Source organism: Dermochelys coriacea, chromosome 1 (genome assembly GCF_009764565.3).
Source record: "Dermochelys coriacea isolate rDerCor1 chromosome 1, rDerCor1.pri.v4, whole genome shotgun sequence".
Lineage (NCBI taxonomy): Eukaryota > Metazoa > Chordata > Testudines > Dermochelyidae > Dermochelys > Dermochelys coriacea.
This window is the reverse complement of record NC_050068.2, coordinates 245,481,495-245,503,103: the sequence shown is the minus strand read 5'-3', so window position 1 is coordinate 245,503,103 and position 21,609 is coordinate 245,481,495. Positions and strand designations below refer to the sequence as shown.

The window sequence follows — 21,609 nt, the reverse complement described above, 5'->3', positions numbered from 1 at the left end:
AATAAATAGGAATTCAAATTCTACTCTGCCAACAGGGTTCCATCTACATCCATGGCCCCAGCAGATCACTTCCCCTGCTGAATAAGCTTCAGCATGAATACCCTATTAATATTCACAAACAAAAAATGCCATTATAAAAGAATTACATCTGAAATCATCTTTTAATGGAGTCCAGCTAGTGCCGCAAAACATGATTACACTTAAAAAACTTCTTCACCTTTAAAAAACCCAAACATTAGAATGTCTGGAGATGACCAGTTAAGAGATCTAGCCTGTTCCCCACCACAACATAATATTTCCCCACTCAGCTAACGTGGTCCATCTGACCTTAACTGACTCCCTAAATTTTGCAAAAATCCATGAAAAGGTCAAAACAACAACTGTCTTAGGAGAGCATGGGAAACGGATCCTCCTTTGAACAGGAAATGGATTTTTATCAAATCTTCCCCTGTGGGTGGATGGGAGGAGATCTAGAGTTGTGGGGAACATGTGCTCCTGGCAGGGGAGAGGGGGCAGATGGGGGAATCTGCCCCTTTAGCATCCATGTGAGGAACAGGACTGCTGTTTCCCCCTTGAAGACATGAATTTAAAATGCTGCATCACCACAAAGATGGTATGTCTGATTATGTACAGCGCAGCACCAGAACAAATAAACAAAAGTTTCCCTACAAAACAGAAAAGTGTACTTCATAAAGGAAAAAAAATACTCTCCTTGCAAATACTATAAAACAGAAGAAATCATTTTAATATCCATATTTATAATATAAATATTCTCTTCTTTCAAGAAATGCCATTCCTGCAGTATGGACTCAGAAACAGGAATCATGTGATGCAGGGTTGCCATAGGGACCACTCTACTTTTCTTGAACAGAAGACTACACAACTGAATTTTCATGCTTAAGGTTATGCTTTAACAGAGTCATGATTAGAAAAATCTCACATTCTCCCATTTTTTCCGACAGATTTTTTTTCTTGAATGGATGCCCACAGTACATCGTTTGGAGTAGCAATTTTTATTTAGACAAACAATGCTTCAAAACAGGGGACAATGACTTGCTGCATCATTTGAGCATTTGGAAAAAGCGACTTAAATATAAATTTCCTTAGATTTTTGGGGGAGGGAGAGGAGAGGGGACATTTTCAGCAGAGCAGAACCAAAAAAATGTACTGATACATATGTTCTGCAGTGAAATTTTAAAAACCACTGACTTTTTATGACTGTCTGTACTCATAAAATACTACACAACCTTTTTGAATACTTCAGTGCCACTGCCTTTAACCAACACTGCCTTCTATAATTCATGCAGTGAAATTTTTAAACACTGATGCTCGTCTCTATGTGATGTTACTCATGGTTCTAGTTAACTCTAACAGACATATGGAGCCTAATTCCAAATAGATCAGGCTGCAATAGTGTCATTCATATTTTATTGTTTTTACTCTATACAATTAGGCTCATATAGGAAAACTATATGCCAGTAAAAGGCATTTGATTTTGATAAACCATCCCTTGATTACAGTGGCCACAACAATGCCCTTCCATGGTGTGATGCATGGCCTGAAAGGGTTAAACATCCTGCAAAATAAATGACTTAGATTCAACCCTTAAAGACATGTGGGGAGAGAATGTTTGTGTTTTTGTGCATTTACTATATATATATATATATATATATATATATATATATATATATATATAGGTAGTGGTGGACAAGGTAATCAACAGTCCCTGTATTCTGATAATTCAGAGATCAAAAGAACATCCTAGCATTTAAATTAATTGTAAACACAAGATATCTCTGAATACATCTCTCTTTGAAAAGTATAGCAAATCATCTGTGAATGGTGCAGGAACAAGCAAATTGCCTTATGTTAATTCGTATAACTAAGTACTGGTGGTGGACCTCCTTCAAAGTCATCCTAATTACCTTTTGCTCTCCGAAGGATTCCAACTTGTCAAAGAAGACATGAAATTGTATAAAAAATCCTTTGGTCCTGATCCTGTTCATCTTAGATCTGCTTGATGCTTCAATGCAGGGGAAGCTTAAGACACAAGGCTGGGATCCCAGTGCTGACTGGTCTGCCCTGAATATGATATTGGACATATAACCTATGAACTAAATTCTAAAGGAACGCTTTGCAACTACAAAGCTCACCATCTCTGCTATGTATTTGAACCTCAAGAATTGAACTCATGTCTGTATGTATATTGATCTTTTAACCATACTTTCTCTTGTTTTTTAATAAATTTTAGTTTAGTTAATTAGAATTGGCTGTATGTGTCTATTTGGGTAAGATCTAGAATATTCAATAACGTGGGACGTAATGTGTCCATCCTCAGGGATTGGTAGAATCTTTTCTTTATATGATGAAATATGATTTTCAGAAATCTTCATCATATTTGATGTGTGTACCTGGATGGAGGCCTGAGGCTGGGTACTTTGAGGGGACTGTGTTATTGACTTCTGAAAAGCAGCAAGGTAATTAAGAAGCTGTTTTATGCTGGCTTGGTAAATCTAAGTATTGGAATATCCACCAGCTATGGGGTTTGTCTGCCCCATTCTTTGCAGTTCACCCTAATTGAGTGACCTCAGTTGGCCTCCCACTGGGACCCTGGTCACACATGGTAAAATGAATAGAAGGGTCCAAGATTAACAAAAACTCTTATGACAACATATAATATTATATATACACATGGAATACTATTTGTTGAAGAACAAAAGGGAAATGGTCTAGAAAAGCGGATGAAACATTCTAGAAAGGACACAGTGCCTTGGAGGGCCTACAAAGCAATACTTTAGGCAGTGTTATTTGAGTGACCAAAGCAATTCTACCCTTTGTGTGTGTATGAGGATATCTGTTAAGCTTGTGGTCTGCACAGATGTAATTGCCATGACCCATGTAGGGCTGGTGCTCTGTTCATTCTAAACAAACACTGCCCAGTTCCTCAGAAAGGCTCTCATATGGAGAGCGGGGTATAGGGTTGGGAAGTTTTGGCAACATGTCTCATAGGTTTCTGAGTTTAGCTACAAGGGACTAGATTCACAAAAAGATTTAAAAGCCTAACTGCCACTTTAGGCACCTAAATCCCAGAATCAGGCCCTACTGGGATTCACAAAACGCCTGCTCAGCTGCCCCTGAGCCCTAAACTCACTCGGCTCCTACGTTTTTGTTCTAGAAGTTCCCTACATGCCTATATTTCTGCCTCTGTGCATGAGCACTGCAGCCCCACACCAGGGGTCCAGTCACCTAAACCCCAGAGCAATGCACAAACCAGGAGAAAACAGATCTTCTCCTGCCTAACATGCCTGCAGGGCCTGATCTAGTAAATGCACTCAGACTTTGCCTAGATCAGGCCCCTCTATGTGATTTTACACAAAATGGTGTGTAAGCAGAGGTGGGAATTAAACCAGGGATCTCCCACATCCCAGGTGAGTAACGTAATCACTGGGCCAAATGTTATGAAGGAGGGCCTCCTGCTCACGAAAACAGCATGGACACCCAATGCCAAGAGAGGCTTTGCTGCTGAGAATCCTAAGCAGAAGGCAGCACCGCCCTGCAGCCCAGACTTAGAGGAAGGGTTGGGCTCAGTACACACCCCTTGGCTTGGCATCTCCCATTGGGTAGCTTAGGCAAGGAGCTGCCTAGTGTGCTGGCTTTGGTGAATCCAATTCTGAGACATCTATCTCTGTCCATTCATTGTATAGGGAACCTAGGCATGAAACACAGGCTTTATGAATCCCAGCGATTTTCTAGGTGCCTCAGAGTTAGCCATTGCAACCCTCACCATCACCCTGCCTACGTTTCTTCGTGAATCCAGCCCAAGGTGTATAATCAGAGCACCATGAGCTACTGCTGTCTTGCTAGGAGAGCAATAATTTACAAAGTTGTTTTCTGCGTAACTTCTGCTGGCTTGATAGGGTAGCAACCGTTGTACCACTAATCATTTCTGGATCTACTGAAATATTTCTGCATTGTTACTTGTGAAGTGGAGACAATGTCAAAAAAACTATAGTCCACACATTCAGCTATGGAGGAGCTTTTAAATCACATCTTAATGCATCTTGATACTGTGCTCTATTCAAGGAAAACCTTACGAGTATAGGGTCCTAAAATTGGCACCACAAAAACTATGTTAGCATGTTAGGTGTAAATGGGAGAAGAGGATATTCTTAAAAACAAGAGAAGTGTGAAGAGTACGTCCATGCATGAACTTAATGCAAAAGGGTGTAATTCATAACATAGTACAGAGCTTTATTCCCTTATCAATAAGCAGGAGATTTAAGTGGGCAACTCTCTTTAGTGGTAAATGGGCTTACCAATTTTAATCACCCATATCCTAAAAGGGGAAGAAAGTCCCAGAATCTGCAACTTGCCCTTTCTCTTATTTTTGTTGATATCCTGATTGTCAGTTCCCATTTTATTTTTCATGTTCAGTTAGTATTTAAAAGATGACCTACAAGAATACCTATATTCTTTAAGGACCTGACATAAAGCCCAGTGAAGTTAGCAGAAAAACTTCTATTGTCTCCAATACGCTTTGGATCATCCCCTAAATCCTGCAGAGTTTAGAAATGTATGCTCAGTGTCCCAAGTGGGATAAAGTGGTGCATTCAGTACACCAACAACCTAACATTATCTTGACATTTTCTTTCTCAAGCTTTCCAAAGTCCAGCCACATACAAATTACGGGCTCATGTTCCACATGATAAACAGTCTGCTTTATGCCACCACCTCCTCAGGTCCCTGCTGTGGACTGGAATGGCCTACATCTATGTATACCTCACAAAGTGTGCTTTTTAAAAGATTAATAAACAGATTTTTAAAACTTATACAAAACCATGCATTTCTGGAGTGAAGTCACTGAAGCTACACTCACTCAAACCAGCTGTTGATCTGGCTCCTAATTGCTATAGAAAAGTTCCTGTATGAAACTTTGCATGTAATATGGTTAGATTAGTGCAATGGTTCTCAAACTTTTGTACTGGTGACCTCCTGCACACAGCAACCTTCTGACTGCGACCCCCGCCCCTTATAAATTAAAAACACTTTTTTATTAGGGCTGTCAAGCAATTTAAAAAATTGTGATTCGTTGCATTGTTAAACATAATAGAATACTATTTATTTAAATATTTTGGATGTTTTCTACATTTTCAAATATATTGATTTCAATTACAACACAGAATACAAAGTGTACAGTGCTCACTTTATATTTATTTTTAATTACAAGTATTTATACTGTAAAAACCAAACAAAATAGTATTTTTCAATGCACCTAATACAAGTACTGTAGTGCAATCTCATTATCATGAAACTTGAATTTACAAATGTACATGTACAAAACAACTGCTTTAAAAATTAAAACAATGTAAAATTGTAGAGTCTGCAAGTCCACTCAGTCCTACATCTTGTTCAGCCAATCGCTCAGAAAAATAAATTTGTTTACATTTGCAGAAGATAATGCTGCCTGCTTCTTGTTTACAAGGTCACCTGAAAGACGTTCTCATGGCAATATTGTAGCTGGGATCACAAGATATTTACATGCCAGATATGCTAAAGATTCATATGTTCCTTCATGCTTCAACCACCGTTCCAGGGGACATGTGTCCATGCTGATGAGAGATTCTGCTCGATAACAATACAAAGTAGTACAGACCGACGCATTTTCATTTTCATTATCTGAGTCAGATGCCACCAGCAGAAGGTTAATTTTCTTTTTTGGTGGTTCGGGTTCTGTAGTTTCTGCACTGGAGTGTTGCTCTTTTAAGACTTCTGAAATCATGCTCCACACCTCATTCCTCTCAGATTTTGGAAGACAGTTCAGGTTCTTAAACCTTGGGCCAAGTGCTGTAGCTATCTTTAGAAATCTCTTGGTACTTTCTTTGTGTTTTGTTAAATCTGCTGTGAAAGTGTTCTTAAAATGAACATGTGTTGGGTCATCATCCAAGACTGCTATGAACATGAAATATATGGCAGAATGCGGGTAAAACAGAGCAGGGGGCATACATTCTTCCCCAAGGAGTTCAGTCACAATTTAATTATCACGTTTTTTTTTTTTCATGAGCCTCATGAGCATGGAAGCATGTCCTCTGGAATGGTGGCCAAAGCATGAAGGGGCATACAAATGTTTAGCATATCTGGTACATAAAAACCTTGCAACACAGGCTACAAAAGTGCCATGCAAAGGTCTGTTCTCACTTTCTGATGACATTGTAAATAAGAAGCAGGCAGCATTATCTCCTGTAAATGTAAACAAACTTGTTTGTCTTAGGATTGGCTGAACAAGAAGTAGGACTGAGTGGACTTGTAGGCTCTAAAGTTTTACATTTGTTTTGTTTTTGAGTGCAGTTATGTAACAAAAAAACAAACAAACAAACTACATTTGTAAGTTGCACTTCCACGACAAAGCGATTGCACTCCAGTACTTGTATGAGGTGAATTGAAAAATACTATTTCTTTTATTTATCATTTTTAAAATGTAAATATTTGTAATAAAAAAATAATATATACTTTGGTTTCAGTTACAAAACAGAATACAATATATATGAAAATGCAGAAAAACATCCAAAATATTTAATAAATTTCAATTGGTATTCTATTGTTTAACAGTGCAATTGAGACTCTGATTAATTTTTTTGAGTTAATTGTGTGAGTTAACTGCAATTAATCAACAGCCCTATTTTGTATACATTTAACACCATTATAAATGCTGGAGGCAAAGTGGGGTTTAGGGTGGAGACTGACAGTTTGCGACCCCCTGAGAGATCTTGATCCCCAGTTTGAGAACCCCTGGATTAGTAAATGATAGGGCACTACATGAAGCAGGAGCCTGCAATAAATGTGGTGTCAGAATAGAGAGGAAAAATAGGATGATTTAATCCCATAAAGTGCTGAATATCTCTCTTTGTCTGGTTACTTGGGGGAATTCAGCACAGATTGCTGCAGGTGTTGGATCTTTCAAAAACAATTATTTGCAGGTCACCTTTAAGAAACCAGCTAAAAATGAAAGTTCCCTTTAGCAAAAAAAAAAAAAAAAAGACAATATGTGATTAATTATGCTCCTGCTGGGAAGAACTGAAAAATTCACTGCAGAAGGTGTGTGACATTTTTAAACCTATGAACGAGAAGATAATAAATGAAATACTGCCAGATGTAGAAAATAATAATTTACAGTGCAATGAGAAATTGCAGTAACCTGGTAATTATCAGTGCTGGCTTATAGCAGAGCCATACTGATGGAGAATTATAGATTTTTTTCCCCAATGGTAAATAATAAATCAGATGGCAAGGACAAAGATGGAGTTTAGCCATGTGAAGGTTTTTACATGGCAGAATCACTGTGTGCCTTTTCTGAGTATGAACAAAAGCCACATAAATCTAATGTTTATTTTCCATTTCAAAAAACAGAGTATAAATCCAAATATAGAGGGCTCTAATATAATTATTTATCACACTTTACCCAAGGCTGTACTGGCATTGCCACTTAAAAGCATTATTTTCAGAGGCATGCAGCTTGGTGCCATTTGAAAGTTTGAAATTTTTGCAGAGTCTGCATTCCAAACTTCATTGTCCTTCATCCAACAAAGCTCTGCTATTGCAGAAAGCTCAAAAGCTTGTCCCTTCCACCAACAGTAAAAGATATTGCCTCTCCCACCTTGTCTCTCTCACTGAGGAAAGTAGTTTTTGTATCCACATATTAGTGCATCAAGACCATGAGAAGAAATGCATGTAGGTGAGAATGTTCTCTCACTCACATCATAGGCTTGCCCTTTCAACTATTGAGCAGGAGAGAAGCCTATGAGGCAGTTTCCCTTACCTGGTTGCAAACATTGCTCTCAAGGATGAGAAGGTTGCTGCATCTTCTTTCAAAGCCTTTAATTCATTTCGCAGTTTGGTCATGGTTTCAGTCACCATTGATTTTTCATTCTCATATTTATTCTTCAGATTGGCCAGTGCCACTTCAGCTGTCTGAAAAAGAGAGAGGGATATATGCTTCTGAGAAGGGAATTTGCTAACAGCTAAGAGGTCAGGTTATGATCTCATTTCTGGCTTTCACCTTCATTCACAAGTTAATAAACCATGAAACCAGTGATATACCTGTGATACATTGATGATATTTTCATCCTCTGGACAGACAACCTAAACTCCTTCACGGTTTTCCACCACAACTTCAACAACCACCACAATCTCTCTAGAACATTCCCACACCAGCATCAACCTCCTGTACACCACAATCAGCTTCAACAATGGAACTCTACAGACAACTATATATAAGAAATCCATGGATCACCACACTTACCTTCGTAGATCCAGTAACCACCCCAAATGCACTATGAAATCTGTTAGCTACTGCCAGGCACTTAGATGCCTCAGAATAGGCTCTGAGGAGAAAGTCTGGGATACACACTTAAAACAGCCTTCACCAAACAAGGAGACTCCACCGGAGAAGTAGATCACATCATGGAATGGGCCACCTAAATACCTGAGGAGAACCTGCTTCAATACACCTACAAACTCACACTAGAATCAGGTATCAAACATTTATAATCCATATTTGATGGGGACCACATCCTGACATTTTTTCTCAACTCCCCTCTTCTGGCCTTAAAACAACTCCACAACCTCACCAAGTTCATCATCACAAGCAAGCTTCCCACAGACTAGGGGACACATCAACTCAAAGTGGCACCAAATCCTGTCAGACCAATAGATGCAAAACCTGCAGAAATATCTCCGCTGCTATGATGATCAATACCCCCACAACACACCTTTGAAGACCATGGGTCCTATGCATACCTATCACAATATGTGGTGTACCACATCCAGTGCGTCAAATGCCCCAACAACAACAAAGTGGGTGAAACCGGACAATCACTATGCTCTCAAATGAATTCACACAGAAAAATGATAAGACAAAAACACGATATCATCCCATGGGCAAACACTTTTCACAACTGATGACTTTCTGACCTTTCAGTCCTTGTTCTCAAAGGAAACATACACTACAACTTCAAAAGACATGCCTTGGACCTTAAAATCATAATTGCTGGACACTAAAAACTATGTACTTAACAGAGAAAGTTGTTTTATGGCTCATTACAACAATTTGTAACACTCTGCTGCCTATTAACCCTTCACTGTCCCATCACTGCAAATATGCCAATTGCCTAGTTCACTTTAAATGGTCTCAAGCAACATGTCTGAACCTCTTATGCTTAACCACCTGTCCCACCTTGTATTTTACATTTGGCATTTTAGTTTCCTTCTCCAGATCTGACGAAGAGCTCTGTGGAGTTCAAAAGCTTATCCCTTCTACCAACAGAGGTTGGACCAATACAAGATATTACCTCACCCACTTGTCTCTCTCAAGTGAAAAAATGTCAGACTTGAGCTTTAATGCAACACATGCGTTAAAAAAAGTTTTAAAAAACTATTTTCCTTAGAAAGAGGGAAGCCATGTTGTTGAATGGACACAGTCAACTTAAAAACTATTGGATTCAATAAGCCTGAAATATCAAGACTGTACAAATCAGCAGTTATACTCTGCCATGTCACAAAATTTTATGCCTTCTCATTCTTCTGCAAATTTTAACAACCAACCAGTTGTGTAAATGATAATGTTCACTTAATTGAAAATCTAGGGAAGAAGTTATGAAATTACCCTACTCTATATTCTGCCTATATCTTTCTTTTCCCCCCTGCTCGTTTTCTTTCTTGTTTCCTGCCTGACCTACCTAAATTTCATGTTAACTTTGTCTTGTTATTTGCTTGCTGTTGTTTGTCAGTTTTATTCATTACTTTTTTATTTTACAGAAATAAAAAATTTTAAAACTAAGAAAATTACATTTTTGTATTTTTGCAGTGTTACAAGTATCAGTTAAAATTACTGCAACTGAAATATATTAAGAAATATTTTTTCTTCTAAATTTTTCCAGTATTTTTACTTTGTGCATCTGAGAGCACTTCAGTTAGTGTGTAGTCAGTTGCTGTGTTTCCACTACAGTCTATCAGTTCCCCTTGTTGTTTTTTTGGGTCTTTCACACATCAATAGGGGAAAGAATAAATAGGAAAAATATGATTGTAAAACCACAAAAATTGGCATGAGAACATCAGAGGAGAGGGTAATGGCTGTAAAACCTGAAGGTACTTTTAAGCCATCTTTTTGAAACTCACTAAATTTCAAATTCACTGTCTCTTAAAAAAGGAACAAAAGAATCCTACACTAAAATAAAATTCTATTCATTTGCTTCTGGGGAAGTGGTTTAGTTATAAATTGTGGTACTAAAATACATTACATCAAAATTGTCTCCAAATTACTGCACACTGTGTCTAACTCTTTTCCTACTTCTAATGACTAGTTTCCATAGAAGACAGACCAAGGTTTAAGAAGCCACTATGAAACTACTTGTCATTTTAAATAGTCATTTTCCTACACCAAACCTGGGGGTCATCGCATGAAATGGTGAGAAAACACTCCGAGATACAGTCATATGAACACAACTCTCATTATTGTTCATGAACATACATGAAGAGGCAAAGGTATGCTTTGGTATAGTGTTGTACCACTCTGCACTTTGGTAGGCTATAGCAAAGGTCATCTGTTTCCAGACACTGGCAAAAACATTCAGTCAAAATTTACACATAGAAGAGTATTTAACTGTCATTAATAAAATAGTCAATCACTCTGCTCTTATCCATCTCAGAAAGAAAAGCGACAGAATAATGAACAAGGGGACAACTTCCTATTTAACAATAATTATTAAAATCTGTTATTTGTGAAAGGGTTATTCATGTTGTTGAGAGGGAAGGGAAAGGACAGGACGTTCACTATGGAGGCTTCAGCTGAGTTCTATTTTGCACGTAAACCAGAAATTCAATCTTTGTTTTGTACATGAAGTATAGTGTATCCTCCCCAACTTACAGCACTTACTGAGTATAACATGAATTTTCTAAGAATTTACAAGTGAATCCATTAATTAATTTGAATTAAGACTAATTAAAATTTGATCCTTTAAGAAATGTAGTATCTGCATCAGTTTTTTCTTTGTCACAAATGATTTTAAGAAAGGACTAATGCAGTCGCTCTCTCTCTTAAAATTAACTGACATTTGTGTATAGGCCATATTTGAAGAGATCAAGTTGTAATTACACTATTAACGACTGTTCTATCTACTTGTTTGGCGGTAGTGGCTCAGTGGTATGAGGGAGACTGGACACATGTCAAGAATCCTCATCTGCAGATTACTTAGCCCAACAGTCACTGCTGTTTCAAGATGCCACAGCTACCTTACAGAGATATTAGTAGTGACCCCATAGTTAAGGCCGAGTTCTGTTTTGTACTAAAAAGCAGGAATCCAAACTTTGCTTTGTACAAACAATGCTGCGTATCCTCCCCAAATTTACCACATTTCTTGTTTGAGCGTAGAATGAATCTTCTACGAGTTTACAAGTAAAGCTGTTGATTTGTTTAGGAATCAAACGGACATAAAGTAATTTAGTATGTGGTGCTAGACTTCACCCTCACCTCACCCGCAATCTCAGTAATGGAATAACACACTTCCCATACACATTAACTTCCCACAGAGTTAACCCTCTGAGAAAGTGTGTATTTGAATAATTTATTTTTGGATTAATGATAATTTTTCCTATTCTTCATAACTGAAAGTCTCTCCTTTATCAGAAGCTGAAGAATACAATGTTGTACTACTGAGAACTCTACAAAGAAAAGCCCTTTTTCAAAATGTCTGCTCTCTTCTATGGTTCTCAATAGGACAGGAACTACAACACTCACTCATTGGTGGCCATTTTGACGAGGGTCTCTCTCTCTCTCTCTCTCTCTCTTTCCCTCATTGTTCACAATGGTACTGAGTATCTCTGCCTCCACACAACACAAGGGACTAACCATCTTCCCATAGGGAATCTGGGGCCTTAATCTCACTGAGTATAATGGGAGATGATTGCTATTTTGACAGGGACAATATAAACATTCCTCCAGAACCTTACTAGATAATGTGGATTTCAAGGAAACATCTATCTGGAAATGAAGGCTGTGTTAATTTCCTCTGAGCTGGTACAAGAATATTTTGAAGAGCAGTTAGCTCCCATTCCTGAACTGATTTCCACTGCCACTCCACATCCTCTAGGACAGTGCTTCTCAAGCTATTTGATGTGGGGGACCGGCAATTTTTTTTTCCAATGTGCACGCAGACCGGCAGCCGATGGCTCGCGGACCAGCACCGGTGTGTGGACCACCACTTTGAGTAGCACTGCTCTAGGAAACACACTGTCAGACTTAAAATATAATCTGTACTCCTCTGCTACAATTGACGTGATTTCTCAAGCCTCTTTTTCTTTGGTGCCACAGTTCTAACAAATTGTATCACAGATACATGGATATGGCATTCTCTATGTCATATCCTGTTTTGACATTGCTGCTAACAGTGCTGCACCATTCCACCCCAGAATGACTGTGTTTCATAGCTGGTTGAAGCAATCCCTACATTTAGTTTGTATTTCAGTTTAAATTTGTAAACAGTTTTAGGACCGTATAGGGCAAAAAAAATGTAAAAAGGTAAATTATTATGCATATCTTTGCATTGCCTGTCTCAACTCTTCCTCCAGTCTATCGATATTATAGCAGGAATCTTTTTCTATTCTAAATTCAAGCTCTCAAAAGTTGTGGGCTTAAAACTATAGTCCATATGCTAACTTTGCTTTCTTACTCTTTTTCAGTTTAGATGATTTTGAGTTTCAAGACAACTTTACACATTTCTAAATGACTTGCCACTTGCTTTATGATAACAGTGTGTGAAGCAAAACAAATGAGCGATAATTGTTACTGAAAAAAATGAAAAACACTAAAATGGTAAGTACTTCATTTTTTACACAAAAAAAGTAAAACAGTGGGCCTGCTATTTGAGTTATAGAAAGTACATAGCACTTTGAGAAGTACTGAGTATCATGATCATTTGCACTCAAAGTACAAAATCTCCATTTTACTATACCTGCCTAACTCCAGGCTTTTGGCTTAAGGCTCAGGCTTTGGGGGATATTTTAGGTCCTCAAGTAATTCCTGCAATGTCTCAGGACTTGAGGAGACACCCCAGTTGTTGAAGATAGAGGCATCATGGCTGCAGCCAGCACATATGTAAAATGGATACTGAATAGACCAGAGGGGAATAGAGAGTCCTACTGTTCACCATATTTGTCTGAAGTAGGGTATTTTATTTATGTATGTATTAATTTTTAATTAATTTAAAGGAAATTCTCAGGCTGTTGAGTTTCCCCATTGTAGGCAGGTTTATTTTATTTTCTACATGTTGTCTGAAACCAAAAATCAGAACCATTATTGATGTGAGCCTTATGGTTAGTATTATTATTTTACTATTGCTTTAGATTTTTAAGATTCTATGTTTTGCTCCCAAACTACTGTTGTTACAGCAAGTGAAGCGCTGAATAAGTGTATGCATAAAATAAAAAGGAGAAAGTGAACTAACAAAAGGTATGCTCATCATTATCACCTTGATCAAATTGCTTGATCCCATTTTCACCACCCTTTTGCTGGTTTTTTGACTGGATATTTTAGGTTGCAAGGTCTTTGGGGCAGACACTGTCCTCCAAGTTAGTATATTTTTTAGTAAAATGGGACTCTAATCCTGTTTGGCACGTTTGAGGGCTACTGTAATATGAGCAAAGAGGACAGTAGGTTCCTTGATTGTTTTCCTTCAGTCAGATAAGCACAATTCAAGTTAAGAGGCAGTACTGTACATTTTTTTTCAAGGAGCTACTGGTTATAATGGCAACTTAGCAGAAAATGTTAGTGAAACACTGCATTGTACTGTTTCTTTTAGCAACACGATGCAGTTTTCTTTTTCAGAATGAAGTTACAGTGCTACTTAGTGGCCACTAGATAGCACCCATGTTTCCTAGGTTTACTGTGTCATGTTATTATCTAAGCAATACCCAAAACCATAATCCTGCATTTTGTTTCTAAGGAGGCTTTCCTTGAGTTGAATGATGGTAAGAAGAGAGTAATATGCTCTTCTTAAATAGGTATGTTTTCATAAAAACACACTAACTTTTTGGCATTAAATTTAATGCTTCTCTTTTTTAGTATTATGCCCACTGTTCCTGACCAGAAGATGTTACCAAAAAAGAAAATTTATTCATTGCTGTGACTGTTTACTTGTAAACTTGCATACTTGTATTGCAGATCCCATGAAGCATCCCTGAGTTTTACCCAATGCTAATCAAAGCTGATTGGCTTTCAAATATTAGGATGAGTTTGCAAAGTTAGCAATTAAGAGACATCTTTTTATTTGCAAACTGAGTACATTTGACTGGAGTCATTGAAAAACAGACACAGAATCCCATGGTGCTTTTTCACACAATAAGTTTTCAGGGCACAGTTGCAACACCTTCATTTCATATACGTAAGATTCACGAGTCCTCCTTCTCTAGTTAAGTGTGTATGTTAATATACACGTAAAAAAACCGATATGGCATAAAATTCACAATACATCCAAGTTAACTTTGCTGTTGGAACCTTTAGGGCTGTATTTCCTGACCTCTGGGTGATTTTACATTTTCATTTATATTATAGTAATGACCTAATGCCCTAATCAGGATTGGGACCGATTGTCCTGTTCTCTAAACTAACACAGATGATGGAAAAGCACTCAAGAGTTTACAAACTATGGCCCTGATCCTGCAAACACTTAAACACATGCTTGAGGACAAGTAGTTCTATGGAAGTCAGTGGAACTATTCACCTGATTAAAGTTAAGCACATTGTAGGCCTGGGACTTAATTTACCCCCATACTAACCTAGTCTTGACCAACCTTGTGTAGGCCTGGGGGACGTAGCTCACCCCCATACTAAAGTAGCTTGGATTAGCCTTGAGTAAAACTCAGGGATTCCACCACTAAAATTAAGAAAAAATGCTCTCCTGTTGCTAAGGCATCCCCACCTCAGGAATGCCCCTAACAAGAGTTCTAACACCAAGTTGTAAAGTAGAGACACCCAGGCGCTGGGATGTTTAGGGAGGATACAGAAAAACCCCAATAAATGGTGAAATAGATAAGATAAGCTCTGACCCGCGAATTTATGCTGACCATCTGCACAAACAAAGAAGGTCATAAATAAGGTACAATTTGGCATGAAAGATAAAATGTAAAGAGCAGGGAGGAGGAAACATAGGTGCCAGTGCATGATTGATTAAATGTTGTTACCTAGGGGTGTTGAATAATGTAACAGGCTTAGTAAATTTGAAGGAGGGAGCTAGTTTTACCTATATAATGTAAATGAAAAACAAATGCTCTTTGGGAACCATCCCTGGCCTGCAGTTCAGCATCAAACTGCTAGAACTGACGCCCTTGCATGACTGTGACATGCAGAGGCAGCACCGGCATCCCCAGATGAGTGGATCCTGACTGGCCATCGTGGGAAGTTTGTCTGTCTATTGGGAGTGGTGAACATAATAGCTTTGTTTGGCAGATGTATTTTGTGTGTGTTGCTAATAAATGGATGTTTAGAGCACAGCTGTGTAAGGCTCTTTCACTGGGAAAAAGTTACACAGACCTGTATAGCCCAGAACCCTGTGGGAAAGGGCGGGTACTTAAACTGACCAAGTTTACCCTGAGCTCCATGGGTAAGGGTATATGCTTTACAGCCCGAGCCCTTGGTAGGGAAAGGGAGGGGGTACCGAAATTAACCAGGTCATGCCTTGAGCCCTCGGCAGGATATAGGCCGGGTGCCCTAGATTTTTGCGGATAACAACGTGCATAATTGTTTGCCAGACTGGCGCCTAAAAAGATACTAAAGCCTAAAGATACAAAGCAGACAAAGGGTTGGAGATAGGGGTATAACACAACTAAATGAACACCTACAAGATCTCTATCATGCATTCTTACAACTACAATACCCTCCTGCTGAAGTGAAGAAACAGACTGACAGAGCCAGAAGAGTACCCAGAAGTCACCTACTACAGGACAGGCCCAACAAAGAAAATAACAGAACGCCTCTAGCCATCACCTTCAGCCCCCAACTAAAACCTCTCCAATGCATCATCAAGGATCTACAACCTATCCTGAAGAACGACTCATCACTCTCACAGATCTTGGGAGACAGGCCAGTCCTTGCTTACAGACAGACCCCCAATCTGAAGCAAATACTCACCAGCAACCACACACCACACAACAGAACCACTAACCCAGGAACCTATCCTTGCAACAAAGCCTGTTGCCAACTCTGTCCACATATCTATTCAGGGGACACCATCATAGGGCCTAATCACATCAGCCACACTATCACTCGTTCACCTACGCATCTACCAATGTGATATATGCCAACATGTGCCGGCAATGCCCCTCTGCCATATACATTGGTCAAACTGGAAAGTCTCTACGTAAAAGAATAAATGGACACAAATCAGATGTCAAGAATTAGAACATTCAAAAACCAGTCGGAGAACACTTCAATCTCTCCGGTCACTTGATTACAGACCTGAGGGTGGCTATCCTTCAACAAAAAAACTTCAAAAACAGACTCCAACGAGAGATTGCTGAATTGGAATTAATTTGCAAACTGGATACAATTAACTTAGGCTTGAATAGAGACTGGGAATGGATAAATCATTACACAAAGTAAAACTATTTCCCCATGTTATTTCTCCCCCCCACCCCACCCCCCACTGTTCCTCAGATGTTCTTGTTAACTGCTGGAAATAGCCTACCTTGCTTGTCACCATGAAAGGTTTTCCTCCTTTCCGCCCCCCTGCTGCTGGTGATGGCTCATCTTAAGTGATCACTCTCCTTACAGTGTGTATGATAAAACCCATTGTTTCATGTTCTCTGTGTGTGTATGTAAATCTCCCCACTGTATTTTCCACCAAATGCATCCGATGAAGTGAGCTGTAGCTCACGAAAGCTTATGCTCAAATAAATTTGTTAGTCTCTAAGGTGCCACAAGTACTCCTTTTCTTTTTGCGAATACAGACTAACACGGCTGCTACTCTGAAACCTGTCATAGTGATGACAGACTGAGTGTGCGAGTGCAGAGATTTTTTTGCATTTCACATACAAATGGGCCTTATTCTAGTCTTACTATACAATATCAAGAACAGACCTTGTCAAAAAATGAAAAGAAAATTTGAGACAAATTTTAAAATCTTTATTTCATTTTTGAAAATTTTTTAATCTCTTTTTTATCATTTTCAAAATAAAAATAAAAAAGTGGGATGTTTTTGATCAGTTTTGCCCCAAAGTGATATATATTTCAAATTTTCAATATTTCTTATTTTAAAAATGACAAACAAAAATTTTAATGGCAATAAAATGGCATTTCTGGAAAACAAATATTTGAAAAATTCTAACCCGTTCCAAATCAGGAGTAACTGCATTTAAGTCAATAGAGTTTTACTGATGTAAAACCAGTACAGAAAAGAAAACCAGGACCATTATATCTGGCCACGTGACTGCAGTGACAAACTAGTATCCAAATTGGATGAGAGATTTGCGTACTCAAGAGAGTTGTGTGATCCACTCATTTGTATTAAATGATCAGACATTGTTCAATAACCAGACAGGTCTGAATTTTGTTGATCATTTTGCTTTGCAGAAATAAATGTTTCCCCCTGCCTAGAGTGCATGGATTATTGCTGCCATTTAATTACTGTTGACTATAAAGGGATCAGTCACTGAATTTGTTTAGCGGAGAGCGCCCACCATTGATAGGATAGCACGAAGGCATTGTAGTCTAGTGGGTACAGGTAGGGAATGAGAGTCAGGAGACCTGGATTCTAATCCTGACTCACCTCATGTCTTTGGTGGAATCACTTAGCTTTTGTGCCTCAGTATCCCCACCTGTAAAATGGGGTACAAACACCCACCTTTGTAAAGTGTTTTGAGATCGTCGGTTGTGTAAATGCAATGTAAATTTTTATTCCCGAGCAACCTGGAGTTCCGTATGGCCTTGAGGCTACAGCACATCACGTTACCATTTGGAAGACCCAGGTTTGGTTGTGGCCCTCAAAACCTGGTTTCTTCTCAAACCAGGAGACCCACTAGGGAGCCACGTTAGAGCTCGGCTTCAGCTGTGCCTTTCTTACTGCCCTTCTCCTTCTCCTGTAGGCTGATCCATGTAAGGGCATTGAGGTCTCAAACTCTACAGCAAGTCACTCACTCTTCCCATCCTTTAGGTCAAGGTTGGGTGCTGCGAAAAAAACTATGCAGAAAGATTGCAGGGAGTTAAGAAAAACAAGAAAAACCTCAGCCTCATTGTGATTGACTGGAAAGATGGACAGCTGATTGTTCAAATGTCTACCACAATACCTGTTAAAAGGCACATAAATCAGCTATGAAAATACTGATCACCACAAACTGACAGCATTGTTACTCACTTACCTGTTTGTTGGCTTTCAACACTGCCCTCAAGGTTGCTATCTGCTCCCGTTTTGTACTCAGCAGGGACTTCAGTTTCAGTATCTCTTCCATTAAAGCCTCCTTGTCCTTATCAATCATGGGCACCAGCTCACGTGCTGCTGCACGCTGGCGTGACAGCTGCAGTGACCGATCTACAGCTTTCTGCAGGTGCTTGATTTGGTCCCGTATTATGGCATTTAGGTTGTAGATATTCATTGGCTCTTTGCGTATGTCACTGGTGTCAGAGACGGGAGAGGAAGGAGGGGCCGTGATGACAGGAGAAATCGTAGGTGTCTTGGTTGGACTTTGTTCTTTGCCGGCTTCTATGCTCTCTTTCGAAACATGCTCAGTTGGGGTCCTGGCTTCTATTGGGGAAGCCGTTCCTCTTCTGGTGAGCCGTGGAGACAGGAGCCCCCTAGGATCATCAGGTCCCTTCAGGCTCCCGCTACGGGTGACTCTACTTTGCCTGTAATAGTCCAACATGACCCTATTGGGAGTTTCATTATTACACAAACATACATGGTGATAGAGCTGAGCCAGCTCCTCACTAAATGTCACCAGCTCATCCTGGGCTGTGTTGAGGGTATTATGGTTTTCATTTGCTACGCTCGTCATCCTTTGCAACTCTTTTTCCATGTGAACCATTTTCTCATAACTTTCCTTCGTTGATTTTTCCAGGTTCGTCACCTGCTCATCATACCTCTGGATCCTGGTCTCATACTTTGTCTTTTCTTCAGTGTAGTTTTCTACACATTTATTGTATTTCTCCTTTAAGGCCTTTATCTCAGCTTTAAGGTCGATCACTTCTGTCACGGCCACTTTGTATTTACATTCTAGGATCTCTAGGCCATTGATGTCTACTTCATAGTCATGTGTTTCCTCGCCGGAGTCTCGGCCCTTCTCACAGTCCAGCTCTACTTTCAGCTCCTTGTTGCTCTGCAGTCCCCTCATGGCGTTGACATGCTCTGTGAGCCTGTGGACTCGCTCGTGTTGCTCTGTCAGGGCTCCCTTTGTGTGTTCTAGCTGCGTCTGGGACTCCTGAAGGTTGGCCAGGAGAATAGCTTTTTCTCTCTCCACCTGGTATGGTATAATAAAGAATATTAACATTTGAGAAGGGAATTAAACTAAGAAACCTAGACCCAGAGGCCGTGAAGCCTATGCCATAGCCTGACTTTTTGGCTAGGCCAAACCTGAGTGGTGCTGTGACAGTGTGCCAAGTCACAATGGCACTCGCTCAAATATGTCCTGGCCTCCTCTCTGTCATACCGGAGGGGCTTCAGGGACAAACTTGAGTGGCACTGCAACCCAGATTGCAATGCCATTTGCTCAAATTTGGAGGGGATGGGTAGACGGGAGGGTCAGGTTGATGGTGGGTGCCAAAGAGGAGAAGAGAAGGGTCAGGCAGGGGGCAGGGATCTATGTGCTCCCCACACACACTTTAAATGGTGCTCTGCAGCCCCAGTATAGGCCAGTTCTCAATCTTCATGTGCTTGTGTGCTTGTCACCAAACATTGCCAATAGCATTTTTACTCCTAACTATGTAACCTAGTTGAGGTTTCAAAGCACTCGAGGAAATTTAGACACACCAACCATTCATTTTAAAATTAAATTGTAGGTGTACATAAAAATCTCCTAGAGTGTCTGAAAATCTCAACTCCCACTCCCATTTGCAGTAGCATAATGACAGGTGGTAATTATTTCTTATTAGTGCTTACTTCATCAAGCGCTACCTACTTCCCAAGCAATTCTGCTTAGCCATTTAAATTGACAGTGACTGGTTTCTCATTAAATATCAGATTTATCCCAAAATATGTTCTCTGAATTTTAAACAGCCACCATAATTATTCAGACTACGTCACGATATAATTCATCATAATGATACATATACATTTCTCCCCTAAGCGTATGAATTAATTTAGGAGTTTCTGTGAAAAACTCTGCCATTCTTTCACCATCATTATTTATTTATTTGGATTTTTACCCACAATTATAAAAAGCACCCTATCAGTGCTCCTGGGTATCCCTGACAATCTTTAAAAAATACATTAAACAGATGCATAAATTCCTCCAGCTCAAATGAAGTAATGCAGCAATGACATAAATAGAAACAGAAATTACAGCACACACAATCCCCAGAAGTCCATTCCACCACTATGTACCCCCACCCGGCACTCATCTCCTCAAAGACAAGGGAGAAAACGTGGTCCGTGCAGCACACTCTCGGGACTAACAAACTGGCTCTGTTACAAACCTGGAGGTAGACACAGATGGTGTCAATAAAAAGCCAGCAATCTGCACGTGTGCTATAAAGTTTTGGGACTACATCTTCTCCCGCCTGGGGGAACGAAAGCAGGTATTGAGCTGCCATTGCCTCTGAGCTATATTAATTCTGTCTTAGGTTTCCACAGAGAAATCTGGAGGTTAAAAAGGAGATGGTGCCATGGAGAATGGCCATTCCCCCAGTGGTTTTAATACAGAACACCTCAAAGCAAGGGAACCAGGTTAATTATTAGTAGTTTGGTCTGTTCAGATTCACATTGTCATACATAAAAAAAACAGAAAATTTAAAGTTTCCCATGTGTCTTTGTCCAGATCAGAACTGGTGATGCAATGGAAGGTAAAAGACTGTGGGTCTACCCCTGCTCCCCATGGGTGTTTTGACAGTAATTTCAATAAGCGCAAGATTAAAGTGTGGGTTGTGAGCAGGTTATATTTAATTGAGAATGACTCAGTGTGCTCTTTGGTAGCCACTGTTGCATCTTCCCAGCTCTGTTTATATATTTGGAGAAAAATGCCAGTTCCATCTTCATTTTATGGGAAACAGAATTACTAATTCAGAGAAATCAGAGCTGCCTGTTTCTAAAAGCTTTTAAAAAGCATTTCCCCCCATAGGTATCTCCCCAGCCAATATTTGGGAGAGTCAAATCAGTCTCTGCAAAACTTATATGGGGGAAAAAAGGCTTTTAAAGACTTTATAAAAAAAGAATATTAATACCATTAATGTTCATTCAGTGTTCTAAAGTGCAGTTCAGACTCCTATTATCCTATAGCTAGGAATTTTGCATTTCCCAATGTAAAGGGCTAAGTGCATGATAGATAGTTTATATGGCTGCTTTTAAAACCTGGCCTCTATTTTTGCACCTGTAGTCAGCAGCAGACAAAATTGTAGGTGGAAAAATAGAAGCCATTTTA

The 21,609-nt window shown here is 39.4% G+C and overlaps 1 protein-coding gene across 8 annotated transcripts in view; it reads right to left on the bottom strand.

The window, feature by feature from the left end:
* BICD1 (BICD cargo adaptor 1) overlaps positions 1-21,609 on the bottom strand; it is a 256,112-nt gene that overhangs the window by 48,411 nt on the left and 186,092 nt on the right. For all 8 annotated transcript variants that reach the window (XM_038376917.2, XM_038376924.2, XM_043518356.1 and 5 more), the window contains exons 5-6: positions 18,400-19,494; positions 7,814-7,965 (exon numbers count right to left, since the gene is read on the bottom strand). In XM_038376917.2, the coding sequence (XP_038232845.1) occupies positions 7,814-7,965; positions 18,400-19,494 (1,247 nt within the window). The remainder of the gene's footprint in view (positions 1-7,813; positions 7,966-18,399; positions 19,495-21,609) is intronic.